At 36.6% G+C, this 14,056-nt stretch overlaps 1 protein-coding gene across 2 annotated transcripts in view; it reads right to left on the bottom strand.

Annotated features, from left to right (window-relative positions):
• Positions 1 to 5,307: 5,307 nt before the first annotated feature.
• LOC128612690 (calcipressin-3-like) overlaps positions 5,308 to 14,056 on the bottom strand; it is a 30,686-nt gene continuing 21,937 nt past the window's right edge. For both annotated transcript variants that reach the window (XM_053633035.1, XM_053633036.1), the window contains 3 exons: positions 12,851 to 13,024; positions 12,515 to 12,686; positions 5,308 to 10,245 (listed from right to left, as the gene is read on the bottom strand). In XM_053633035.1, the coding sequence (XP_053489010.1) occupies positions 10,091 to 10,245; positions 12,515 to 12,686; positions 12,851 to 13,024 (501 nt within the window). In that variant the 3' untranslated portion in view covers positions 5,308 to 10,090. The remainder of the gene's footprint in view (positions 10,246 to 12,514; positions 12,687 to 12,850; positions 13,025 to 14,056) is intronic.

Here is a 14,056-nt window from a genome sequence, read left to right as displayed (position 1 = left end):
GGCTTTTACCCTAATTTCTTCACACATTTCTTTTGAAACACGCAATTCACTGCAGGTTTAGTCAGCTTTTTTCAGTGACGTACTGATACTCTTTCTAATGCTGAGGCTGAAAAAGGGGAGAAGAGAAGACAATAGGAAATGCCATCAAGTGGAATAAAGATACGAATACAAATACAAAACGTTGTGCTACACAAATACTAACGCTAATATAATGTGTGAAAGATGCTGGAGTATTCCTTTACGGATCCTGTGAAAATAATAAACATGGATGTAGAGGTGAATCAGAAATGTAAACGGATCAGTGAATATATAGGACGAACAAAAGACACTGTATAGGATAAGGATCAGCGGTACAGAAGATGGATGGATGGATGGACGGACGGACAATTACATTCAGATTTAGGAGTTTATCATTTTCTACTTTGAGAAAAGAATTGAAGTTGTGCTTCAACTTTTACCAGATTCCAATAAGTAATTGTACTTTTATATGAATGAAGAATGTGTGGTGCATATCTACCCTTTCCCTAACTCTCTGTCTCTCCACCAATCCTATCTGAACACTTCTGACTTCTTTCCCTTCATTTAAAAGCTTCTGTGACTGGATGCAAGACTAATAATGGTGGGTTTTTTTTTAGTTTTCTAGTGAAAATAGTTTTTCTGGTTTCTGTTACATCAACCTGGTTTCTCACGAGCATCCGGCTCAGCTTTCAGACAAGGTGACATGGTGGTGGCAGAAGTGGCTCAGTCTGCTTCCTTCCAATTTAAACAAGATTATTTGAAAATTCTGTCAGTAATAAATGTCTGGCATTATCTGATCGGAATAATCGATATGTTGCATAATAAAGTGTCCTGTCGAAAGTACTAAAATGTTACAAGATCATCTTTACAATTTTAATTTCTCTAAACAATGCCAGGATTCATGAATATGCATGAACATACAAATCAGAAATGGCCACTTGCATACTCAATTATTTATATGTTCATTTGTAGTTAATTTTTTAAAAGATGATGTCTGTCTACCTCTCCATCTCTCCCCTAATTGCCTGATAGACAACAACCTTTGCTCATGTACACATCTGGCTAATAGATTCATAGATTGGAAGTGTTTACCAATTTGTTTTCAGTACCAATTGCACAATCACTCTGCAGAATCATGTTATATTAATACATACACTTTCTGTGATTATATTTGTATTATTATTACTTAAGAAAGATGAAACACTCAAATATATATATATATATAAAAGAGAACACATAGGCTAATAAAGATGCCAGTACAACTAACAGAAGTGAATTATTAAAAAGAATTAGTAAATTAGTGAGTAATTTTATTAGTAATCAGTAAAAAGAATATAAAAAATATCAAAACAAAAAACCCAATGGCGAACAGCCAAATCATGGCAACGGATTATTCAGTTATTAAGCACTACATACACATCTTAAAATAGTTCTTTTAAGACTTGGACCATACCTACCCATTAGTTAATTGTGTGCTTTTTTGCCCCATTGATTCTAGCGGTGCTACGTTCTAAGCAGATTATGTTATGAAAGGCAAGTTTCCAGAACTTTTGTGGATTGTTGTCTGATGCGAACCGCATACACTTTTTACCTGGTCTCAAGCATGTTGAGAAGCTATCCATTCAATCCTGGTGGCATATTGGAGAGAGAGGTGGAGCAGCTTTAAAGCCTTTACTTGGCATAAACTTTGACTTCAAGTATAAAACACAGAATTTAAATAGAGTTTCTTGAATGCACATAATGCTCTGTATTCTGAGGTGCTGTGGATGGCAAATATACAAGTGTAGTAAATTAAAAAACAAGAAGAATGTCTACATGTGCTGACAAAATAGCTATTGGCTGACTAAAAGGAATGTGTCATTGTCTCCGATTTATACGACACAATGACAATGTTGAAAGTGAGAGAGACAGAGACAGGCAGGGAGACAGAGAGAGCGATACAGCTTACCGCAGAGACTTAAGCTTCAAAGGCTATATGTTAGATACGTATGTCACATTATATACTGTGGCAAATATTTTGTTCTCATTGAATCTGGAGAGGACAGAGAATATGTATTCACAATGAGTGCTGAGAGAAAAAAACACAATGCAAAAAATAATACAAATAAATCTATAATACCAATACAATACATATTGACTAGCACATTGACTAGAATAAGTGCGAACTGGCATGTACCAATAAACACTGCTCGTGGCAGCAATAAAACAGATCATCTTACCTCATGTTGGCTGTAGCACAGTGTTCTGTGTAGTCTAATAACACTGCCTGGATCAAACACAAATTACTACAAATGTGACTGGCTAATGCTGAGTTATGTAATAATGAACAAACAAACTAATGAATAATATTTAGTTTTAGCAGTTTATAACTAAAAAGTCAGTGTTAAACAATCCTGAATGTACCAGCATTTCCCCTGTCCCTGGAGGCTAGGGTGAAATACAAAGAAACCATTTTTTTTAAAGAAAGAAAAACAATGTGTAGGGACCCCAAATACTGTAATCATTCTCCAAGTAAATAAAACAAAAAATTGTGTGTCCAAGCCTTTATTTCTTTTATTCCTTCTGCTCCATGTTCCCTTAATATGATTTAACTTCTGCAAGGATTCCTAAGGAGATATTTAGAGACATAGGAATAGTACTTTGTGTGTTTATAGTGTTATAATTTGGCTTTCAAGCAGTTGAATGGCTAAGTGCGCTTGAAAGTGATGATAGTCCTTGCTAATGCTAACTTTAATTGAAGCACTGTAGGTTCTGGGAGCAGAGCTTTGTATTCATGTGTGGGAACGGAGAGTTTACAGATGAGCTTTTCATTAACAGATAAAACTAAGTGGCAGACTGGAAGACAAAGCTGTTCAATCGCTGTCTGGAGAACAATTTGCTGAACTTTTAAATGAATGATAAATAAATGATCAAATCACTGTTCATAAAGCACCTGCAAAGTCTATATGATCCGTTTGTAACTGTTATCCACCTTTCCTTTAGCTATCCACTGTAACAAACTTAAACCATGGGCAAGGAGGAGGCGGGAACCAGCTGAACATAAACGTAAAGTTTAATAATAAACGAAACTCAAAACTAACACAAACAGAACTCAAACACAAAGTGTGCATGCGTCTCTGTCTCTCTCACTGTGTCTGTCTGTCTCTTTCTTTCTCTCTCTCGTGCTTCCAGCCACTCCTTTATCGCTCTCTCTGACTGATTAGACAACTCAGTGCCAGGCATGTATCCTCACAGCCTGGCCCCTCCCTCCTTGTCGTCACAGGCACATTTATCTTGTATCTTACTTGCTTATCCATCTATCCATCTATCCATTTCTGGACCGCTTATCCTATACAGGGTCGCGGGGAGACTGGAGCCAATCCCAGGGGACTCTGAGCGCAAGGCAGGGGACACCCTGGACGGAGTGCCAACCCATCACAGGGCACACTCACACACACTCAACGCAAGTCTTTTAGCATGGGGAGAACATGTAAACTCCGTGCACACAGGGTGGAGGTGGGAAACGAACCCCCAACCCTAAAGGTGCGAGGCAAACGTACTAACCACTAAGCACCCCCCCCCCCCTTACTTACTTACTTACTTATATAAATCAATAATAATACATTAGTTCTCAATTATTTGTTACAAAATAGCAAACATTTATACAGTTTCTTTTTGCAATTTATGTCTTAAATTATACTGACAAGCTCCACATTAAACAAAAATATATTTTTCATCTGCAGAACTGACATTATTATTATTATTATTATTATTATTATTATTATTATTATTATTATTATTATTATTATTATTACGACACTATATTTTAAATGAAATAAAACTGTCTAAATCAAGATTAAATACCTGTCCCTAACACTAGTCAATATGAGCACTGATGAAAGGTATCCATTAAAACCAACAAATGGCTGATTGTTTCCTGAAAACAGAGCCTTGACTTTCCTCCATGCGGCCTTGCTCCCTCTGGCATGTGGACGAATCAGATAAACCTGGAAAATGAGTAGTCTCAGTCTCTCTCTCTCTCTGTCTCTCTTACCCAAGACCTGAAATAACCTAGCCACTGTATTCAGCCCAGAAGCTTCTCATTTCCATATTTCACATTTCTATCTTCCTTTGTGTTAGAACACAGCCTTTGAAAGCTGATGATTCACAGGGTGTTGCATGAGATGAGTTGAGAGGAACGAATAACCTACTTGGTGAACAACCTGATCTGTAGGGTAACTTTACAACACCCCCAAATGCAATCGTTTGCACTGTTCCTCAGTTACAGAGGAAACTTGCTAATATTCAACTAATATTCATATGAACTGGTGGCAGGACATACAATACACACTAACTACACAGGAACTCTCATTTATTTTAAAGCCTACATGTTCCTCTACAGTATTGTATTGTGGCATAGCAACGCAACAAATTCAGCACCATCCTCATGGAAATAAGCTGGTAATTATGCACTTCCTGATATAATCTTATCGGAAAACTAACAGCTCATATAAATGTGATTACCTTGACACTGTTACATATATGTAAATACCTCAGAGAGAGAGAGAGTCTTTTCCCAACATGTCAAGATACTCTTGTGTACTTACTCGAGCCAAAAAAAGTTGACATGTCTATTTGCAACCTGTAAAAGTATGTACAGTTATGTTAGTTACATGATATTCGTATGTATATTCGTTCATTTATCTTCATTAACCTCTTTACCCTAGTCAGGGTCACATTGGATGTTATACCAATGCACCATAGGGCACTATGCACACACGCTACGTACACACACACATTCACATGCAACTTCACACAGACAAAATACTTACCAAAATACTTACAGCAGCACGTCCTGAAATGTTTTCTCTTACACCAAAGCAACTTGCCATTGAGTACATTTGTATTCATTAATTTTTATTTTTTTAAAAATAAATGATCAATTTAGACTTACATTTAATATCTTGTAATGTCTGTAAAACGAGTTGGTCCTGAAGACTATCCCGATAGCGGAAAACTTACTGATTGTTACGATACGCAGACACTGGAGACTCCTCCCATAATCGTTAAATAAACATCTCCTTACCGAAAGCTTCGTCATATCAACGATTATGTGAAACGTCCACCATACAAGTCCCTGTGTATGTTATTACTACAGAAACAATAACGTCTTCGAACAAGCGCATTAATATAAACATGTACTTTGATGTTATTGTTTTAGAAAATGAATCTACACCTTCTGACCAATCAGAATAGAAAATTCTAAAGTGATAAAAGATCTGTATTATAGGTTTTTTTTTTTTTTTTTTTTTTTTTTTTTTTTTTTTTTTTTTTTTTACAAGTTCAGGGTTCAGGGACAAGATGTTAAAGACACAAAAGGACAATAAAGAAACAAATAAAATAAAGAAACAAAAACAACAAAAATGTTTTAGGAATTATTGTTTATATATATATATATATATCTGTGTGAAACAATTGACAATAATACCTACACAAACATAAGCAATTAGACAGTTAGGGATACAATTCATCAAAGAAACACCTATAGGAGAAGAGACGCAGATAAACAACAGGGAAATTATTGCTTCGATGCTACGTTTTGTTTTCTTCTTTAGGTACTAGCTACGGTACAAGACAATATTCATATTTCAACAGTGACAGAATTGACATTTTGTGCAATTCCAGAAAATAAAATAACTAAAATGCGGAGTTCATCACATTACAAAGTCCAACATGTAGAATTTTTAAAGTACAGAAATGTGAAGCCGCACAAGAAGTTTAAAAAAAAACCAACAAAACAAACAAACAAAACAAAACAAAACAAAAAAAACCTAACTAACTAAAACAAGCATCATTGTCATCAGCGTAGTCACCTGCGGAGCATCAGATACGTCGGGAAAAGTCAGATGCTCTGTTGTTATGGTTCTCTCTGTCTCTTTTTAAGGTGTACATGTACACTTGAAACATCAAACAGCCCGCCACACACACACACACACACTCACTCGCCCCAGACGTTTTAACAACACCGCATTGTTTCTCTGTATACACAAAGTCCTCACTCTGCCTAGGCAAAACAAGCAGGTAAAACAGCAACACTGAGTGGTGTGATACACTCAAATCAGTATTCTGCTGGTGACAAGGCTACCTGAAAACAACCCTACAAACAAAATTAAAATGATGTACAGCTCAAAGGCTGGTAGCTCAAAGATACATCTTCAGCAGTGATAAAGTGCTTTCATGACACGAGCCCTCAGAGGTAGCCGATTCACATAAACATGCACTTTTCTTTAAAAAAAAAAAAAAAGAAAAAAAGAAAAAGTTTGGCTTCTCAGGAAAGGCTCGGCTTCATTGGTTTGACACAGAGAAAAACGACAACATGAAGCGATCAGCCAAAGCACAGACTTCTGATGCAGGCGACCAATCACAGTTGATCTGCCTTACGTGCATGTGATACGTTTTTTTTTTTTTTTTTTTTTTCCAGTTTGAATTCTCGTATTGGATAAAACATTATCTCGCATGCTAAGAGCATCCTTTTTTACACAACACATTTGAAATTGCATGTGGTCATGTTGAAACGCTTCCCTCGGCTTCCCACAGAGTACGTGGTTAATATGTAATTTGTTCATGTGCGTTTTAACATTTAAGGTGGTCTTCATCATCATCATTGAAAGATTCTGCGATCAAAGTGACACCTTCCTCTCTTTCATGGGAAAGGTCTGAGGTCCGATTACTCCCAAAAACATGTTGACTGCATTGTACAATACTGATGCACAGGGGTGGACAAATGATACACATTTACTAGCTAGCCATTTCCTGGAAGGTCCACTGTGCTTGCCCAGTCACTCAAATGTTTTAGTTGCCTGAACACTGACTGGGTTCAAAATATTCCAGACATTAACAGAAACTAAAGGAAATAAAATAATATATGAATTCCTGGGGTGGAGATTACTGTGCATCCATAGTCCTTATTTTCTCGCATATCATATTATACACAATTTGGAAGAAGGGTTTATTTTCCTTCTCTTTTCCCGCTTGTTCTCTCAGGCTCCGGATTTATCCTGGATGTGTATCTGGCTAGTCGTTTTCAAACTATCTTGGTTAGATGTGTCCTTTCATCTGGCGGTTACATTAATCCTGTTCTTTATTTATCTCGTCATTCGTCCTCTTGCCTGCTTCGCTGACTAAGTCATTACAAAACGGTACAAACAGGACGAACGGACAAAGTAAAAGCCGTGCATTCGTTTCCCTCATCCATAAAAATGACTCTAAACAACACCAACACCTGACTTGGCTTTTGAAAATATTTAGACCAGTTTATAGTGAAATCAATGAGCATCTGTCAGTCCCAGCAAGTCAAAGCAAGCTTGTAAATTTAGACAGCACATAAGACTACAGGAAGAGCGGCACAACCAGACAATAGGCATAGAGTCGTGTTAAAAAACGACAGCAAGAGTGACGCAGTAAAGGACATACAAAAGGACTCAATAGACAAAAAGAAAAAAATGACAACCATGTGCCCAAGCTGTTTACAGCAACACTGACAAAGTATTATACAAAGCAATCAACATATTTCCGCCAGGAATCAAACCTCATTTAGAGATTTTCTCACCACTGTACAAAATATATACGAGCGTCTGATCTGTATTCATATTCTTACTACTTTCTTTGTGGTTGATTTACATTCACAACAGCGTTTTGGTAGTCATTCTGTCCGCGTATATTTACCAAATCATGCAAATAACCAAACAGATCAATGATTATTTCATAATAATAATAATAATAATAATAATAATAATAATATTTCTGGACTCAATTCTCAACAGCTGCACCAGCTGAATGCAAGTCTTGACTGCAAGTCAGTCCTAAACCATACATTGCGCGTAGAAGCAATGGGTGTAGAATTGCAGCCACACCAGACAGGTAAGGTATTAAAGCTATGCAGTAACTAGTGGTGCAACTTCAAGCACAAGTAAAATATAACTATACCTAGATAAATGAGGAAAATCAAATGGATTGTGTCTTACAACAACACCGTGACTCGATTGATCCATCTCTTGTATTTTATTACTGTATGCACTTGTTCTGTTCTGCTGCTTGGGCTCTAATGCCACACATTTAACAGCATTTTAGTACCAAATCATACCCATGAAAAAATAACTAATGACTAGTCTACTAATCCAATGTGCCTTTCAGACAGTATTAGTTTAACGGTTACCTTTTAAAATCTTTCGTGGTGTGTATTACCTTGCCAATGTCTCAGTCTGATGACAAAGGAAAAGAATTTTATATTTAAAAAAAACAACAACAAAAAACCCCCCAGCAAATTTGTTGTATTATAATCCTTTACGTTTAAATACACCCTGTTACAGAAACCTATTTCCGTGAGTTGTCCATGAAGAGTGATGTGATATAACTATTTACATGAAGAAATCATCCTAATAAAATGCAAAGAAAACAAAAACGTATAAGTGTTCTTTTACATTGTCCAGTTTGGATTTTATTTATAATGAACGTTGCATCTTTTAGGGGGTTGATGGAAAGTTTAAGATGTACAACGTAAGGCTTATTATTATTATAATTTATTATTATTATTTTTTCATGGCAGCCGTTTATGTTGAAACTATCATATGAAAGAGCGTACGTTCTGCTGTTGCAACTGGCTGCGGCGTGTAAAACGTGTGTGTGCCTCAAGAGCACAAATGGAGGACATGCTGAGCAAAGTGAACCCTTCGTAGGATTATCTTACAGGATTTAAACAAGCCATTGTGTCCTATGCACCTGTAAGTCAAAATGACATTTCCCATACCGAACGAATTCTTTTCCACGTTGCTTTTCCACCGGTCTTTTTTACGTCACAAAATGTTAATCACATGACACCTTATTTCATAAGTTAAAAGGCATTTCATGTGACGACTTTCATCGGTTGAGAGTTCATGCGTTTTTCTTTATAAATGACAAAATCCCAACGGGTTTAATTCTCTGATTTCACAAAAACACCAAGCAAGCTGAGCAGAAACAGACGGAAAGCACCGTGCTGAGACTAGACTCGAAGAACTGAAAATTAAAATGCATAAACGATTTCCTCCTCTGTAATTCACAGCAGGAAGCTGCTATCTCTAAAAAAAAAAAAACAAACCCCAAAAACAAAAATAAAACAACAACTAAACTACAGATATACAGACAAATGCTCCGATCGTAATGCCTTTACAGCCTTCTAGACTCCCGAGCAGCAGCAGGATATGTATTGAAGGCTAACGTCAGGATCGTTTGATTTCTGTCGTTCAGTATAAAACACTCTGTGTTCAGCTATAGCAGTTAACATGCAAAGAATGCTTGTGGTATCAAATACATGTTAAGAACAATATTAATCACAACAACACACATATAGTTTAGTAAACAAACATTTCCAAGTTTATAAGTAAAAAAAAAAAAAAAAAATATTCCAACCCTTTCAGAAGACAACAACCAGCAGTTGGTGTGTGTACAATTAACTTCTCACTTTCTCTCTGCACCTTAATGCATCACTAACACACACACACATCTGGATCACGTGGACTGTATAAACCCTACACATCACCTGATATGTGACGAGTCAAAATCTGCAAAAAAGGAAAACCGTAGTTTCCCTTCGTGTTACTCCTCCATGATCAGTTACTGAATGTTAGAAATAAAGCCTGATATGAAACCACTACTTCAGCACCTACTACTACATTTAGATACATTTAGATATCTACTGATCCTCTAATGCTATACTATTTTGAGACTACATGAGTGTGTGAATGAAAAGTGCTCTGATTGCAGGAGGTTTCTTAACCATCCACCCTCCAACCCACCCCACCCCCACCCTTCCATGCTAACTTTGCTTTTCTGTGAGACAGTGACGTGTCTGTGTCAGTTCTTCCAGTCAAGACTAACTCGGTCCTTTCCCATCGCGAGCGAGAAACGCTCTCCACTCTAAATTTCTTTTCGATTTTAGAAGTGTTTTTTTTTTTTTTTTTTTAAATTAGAGCTGAAATGAAGGGTGTCTTTGCCTCCATATGAGAGAGAGAGAGAGAAAGAGATTTAGACAAAGGAAACGTGCAGAGAGGCAGGTTTAGTTGTAGACTTTCGGAGGGCTGTCGGGACGTCGTGTCTGGACGATTTTCATCTTGGGCCGGGCCTCGTCGTCCTCCTCCGTCTCGCTCTCGCAGACGTGCACGACCACGCTGGGAGTGGAATCCGTACCTGCGTGCAGCTCATATTTCTCACCTGGACAGAGAGAGAGAGAGAGAGAAGGAGAGAGAGGGAGAGAGAGCGAGAGAGCGAGAGAGAGAAAGATAGACAGAGAGAGACGGGGGGGGGGGGGGGGGGGGGGACAGAGGCAAAGAGACAGAGAAAGAGAGATTTAAAAAAAAAAAAACACGTTGTAAACACTGTGACCTACAGGAAGAAGAAGCAGAGACACATTTCACTTTGATCTGTCCAAAATATAACCACATTAGACAGGAATATTACCATCAATTCACAGAAATCATCCCAAACCTCTGAGCACAAACTGAGCTGTGTTTTAAAGGAACATGAAGGAAGTGCACGGCTGGGAGCTATGTTCATATTCACGCTTCATCATATAAGAAACACTAATAACCTCTAATCTGATCCAGTCCTAACACTATCTATTCAAATATTTTATATAGCTATGGAATTTATATAAATGAATTCAATACTGCACATCTTCCTGTAAAACATATTTAACCTAATTAATATCTATTCATGTTTAGTGTTTATTTTATTCATCATATTTTTTCCTTTCCTTTATTTGTTGTTGTTGTTGGTGTGCGTGTGTGTGTGTGTGTGTGTGTGTGTGTGTGTGAGAGAGAGAGAGAGAGAGAGAGAGAGAGAGAGAGAGACAGAGAGATAGAGAGGTAGACTGGCCAAGAGAAGAAATACAGAGAACAAAAAGAGAGAGAGAGACATTCAAAGAAAGAAAGAAAGAAAGAGAGGGACAGAGAAAGTGGCAGAGAGACAGAGTGTCATGTACTGCATTAACAAATAAATACATCATGTGTTAAAATAGCCTACATATAGTAAATTTATATTTCCTCGACCTCGCATAAATGTGACCAAAAAGTTTTTTCTGATATTTTTAAGCAAATAAATTATTATTATTGAAATAACCCTGTTGAAAAAAAAAAAAAAAAAAAACCTTAATTTACAACTTCAGTGTTTAGGAATAGCTCTATACCCGAAATTTTGGCCGTTGAGAGAGACACTACCCCACTTATCTTATAACAAGTACTAAAAGCTTCCTGCACTTGTTTATTAAATCCCAGTAATCTGCTTTTAGTGTCAAAACAGGGCTTGGAGTGGTATGGTTAGCAGACATGTGCCAGTAAAGGAGTTTGTTATAACTGCATAGGAATAATAATCTGACCACTTCTGATCAATTCCTGAAGCCTATAATTAATATCCAAGGAAATAGGAGAGGTGAGGTGCAGTAATAAACACCAACTCTGCTCTCAATGCATGATGAGTCAGTGAACCACACCCTTTTGTTTGATTTTGGCTGATATAAAGCTCTCTGATGATTGAGCTGTTCTGGCTATAAAGAAGTTCATAACCGGATAAAACCTCAAATGTAAAGGTCTGGAATTGAATATCAAACCACTAATCAGTTGAAAAACAAACCTTTTTTTGTTGCCAGTTCCTTCCTTGGCTAACAGATATTACCAGATCAGAAAAAAACTATTAATGCTACTTTCAGTCCATAGCAAAGACTAAGGAGAAAACAATAATTACTAGCTGGACTGAAGTAAGATATGGCATGGCATAAGATATGGCATGGCGCAACTGTCACAAAACCTCTTTTACATGCTCCTATTAATAACAGGACATCTAAAATCAGATAGCACCAGATTTCTTGTACTGTGCTATTGTCAAGTTAAAGGCGTATGCCCTGTGGGAAACATGCAGACACACAGACAATGATCTACTAGATCAAGGTTGCCACAGAGACCAGAAAGAGTAACAGAATGCTGATGAGATATGTGCACACAGTACTCCTGCATGTTCACCCCTGTCCACCAGAGGGAGCTGCATGCACTAATATAGGTCATATTGGATGTGTTAAGATCATTATTCCAAGCTTGTCACTCATTCACAAAAATGCTCGCCAATTCTTTTGAGTTTTTACACAATAAGTACTTGATACAAAAATGCTCATGGAGTCCCCACTTTACCTCTCACATACACACAAAATGCGTTCACATTCACACACACACACACACACACACACACTCACACACACACACATTCTCACATTTTCTTGAACCTCTCTCATACTGACAAAGTTTTCACATTCACACACACACACACACACACACACAACCAAATGACCTAATGACTGTACACAGACATACAATGAGCAGTGTCTATGTAGGCCTACATAGAGCTGACTGCTGCTGGGTGTGTGTGTGTGTGTGTGTGTGTGTATGTATGTGTGTGTGTGTGTGTGTGTGTGTGTGTGTGTGTACGTGTGTACCTGGGCCCAGTTTGGCCACGGCACACAGAAGGTCATAATTGATGACGGGGGTGGCATCTTCGCTTTGGCTCCATCCCACAGGTGGGGAAGAGGGCGGAGAGATGAGGAACTGCTTCACAGGTTGGGGTGGGGCCAGATATGCCTTATCCACATCCTCACCCGAGTTCTGCACCTGAATAACGACAGGAAAGCATGTTGTTTGCCTTTACTGTTCTGTCTTTTACCTGCTTGTAAGGTTTAAAGCAGAGCTGCTGTTGAGCTTTCAAATTCATTATTAAAAAGATCGAAATCCAATAAAATAGAACTATAAAATATATAGTTAAAATAAATACAAACCTGTGCGAAATAAAGTTTGAGTTTGGAGCCGTTGAATTCAGACTCGTGCAGCTCGATGCGAGCACGCGCAGCGGCCTCTGGCGTGCTGAAGCTGATCCGCACTCTCCGGAAACTCTTAAACATCTGGAAGGATGTTTGCTCGTCGTAGATCCGAAACAGTGACTCGAAACGCTCCTGTGTAAGAGACAGATTTGTCGTTCTATTAGATTAGTGACTCTATCCAACACGCAATGGAATATTAAAAATTCACTATATAACTACTACACTATATTATATAATACTATGTGATAGCCATACTACACTATTATTTAAAAACTGATGTTAACTATTATATAAAACAGTATAATATGTATACTATACATTATTATTCACAAAGTCTATAATTAAACCATTTATATAAACGCTCTATGATATGCATATTTTATATAAATAACTATGATATACTATGCCTTATACTATAAGAACTGTGTATGATACCTATATTAAATTATATAAAAAGCTTAATTATATATTATATTAAATAAAATCTATATAACTATACTATAATTATATTAAAAACTCTACATGCTAACTATACTAAATACTATTATATAAAAAAATCCATATGAGAATTATACTACATTGTAATATATAAAAATTATATAACTATATTATATAATATACAAAAACTTCATAACTATACAATATACTATTATATCAATAAGCTATAGGAGTACTACACTATATAATAACCCCACAATAACTATACTATATATAATAACCCCACAATAACTATACTATATATAATACTCCCACGATAACTATACTATATATAATAACCCCACATGATAACTATAATATATAATAACCCCACAATAACTATACTATATATAATACCCCCACGATAACTATACTATATATAATAACCCCACAATAACTGTACTATATATAATAACCCCACAATAACTGTACTATATATAATAACCCCACATGATAACTATACTATATAATAACCACACCATAACTATACTATATATAATAACCCCACATGATAACTATACTATATAATAACCCCACAAAAACTATACTATATATAATAACCCCACAATAACTATACTATATATAATAACCCCACAATAACTGTACTATATATAATAACCCCACATGATAACTATACTATATAATAACCACACCATAACTATACTATATATAATAACCCCACATGAT

Source organism: Ictalurus furcatus, chromosome 9 (genome assembly GCF_023375685.1).
Source record: "Ictalurus furcatus strain D&B chromosome 9, Billie_1.0, whole genome shotgun sequence".
In the NCBI taxonomy this organism is placed as follows: domain Eukaryota; kingdom Metazoa; phylum Chordata; class Actinopteri; order Siluriformes; family Ictaluridae; genus Ictalurus; species Ictalurus furcatus.
This window is presented reverse-complemented; position numbering and strand designations above follow the sequence as displayed.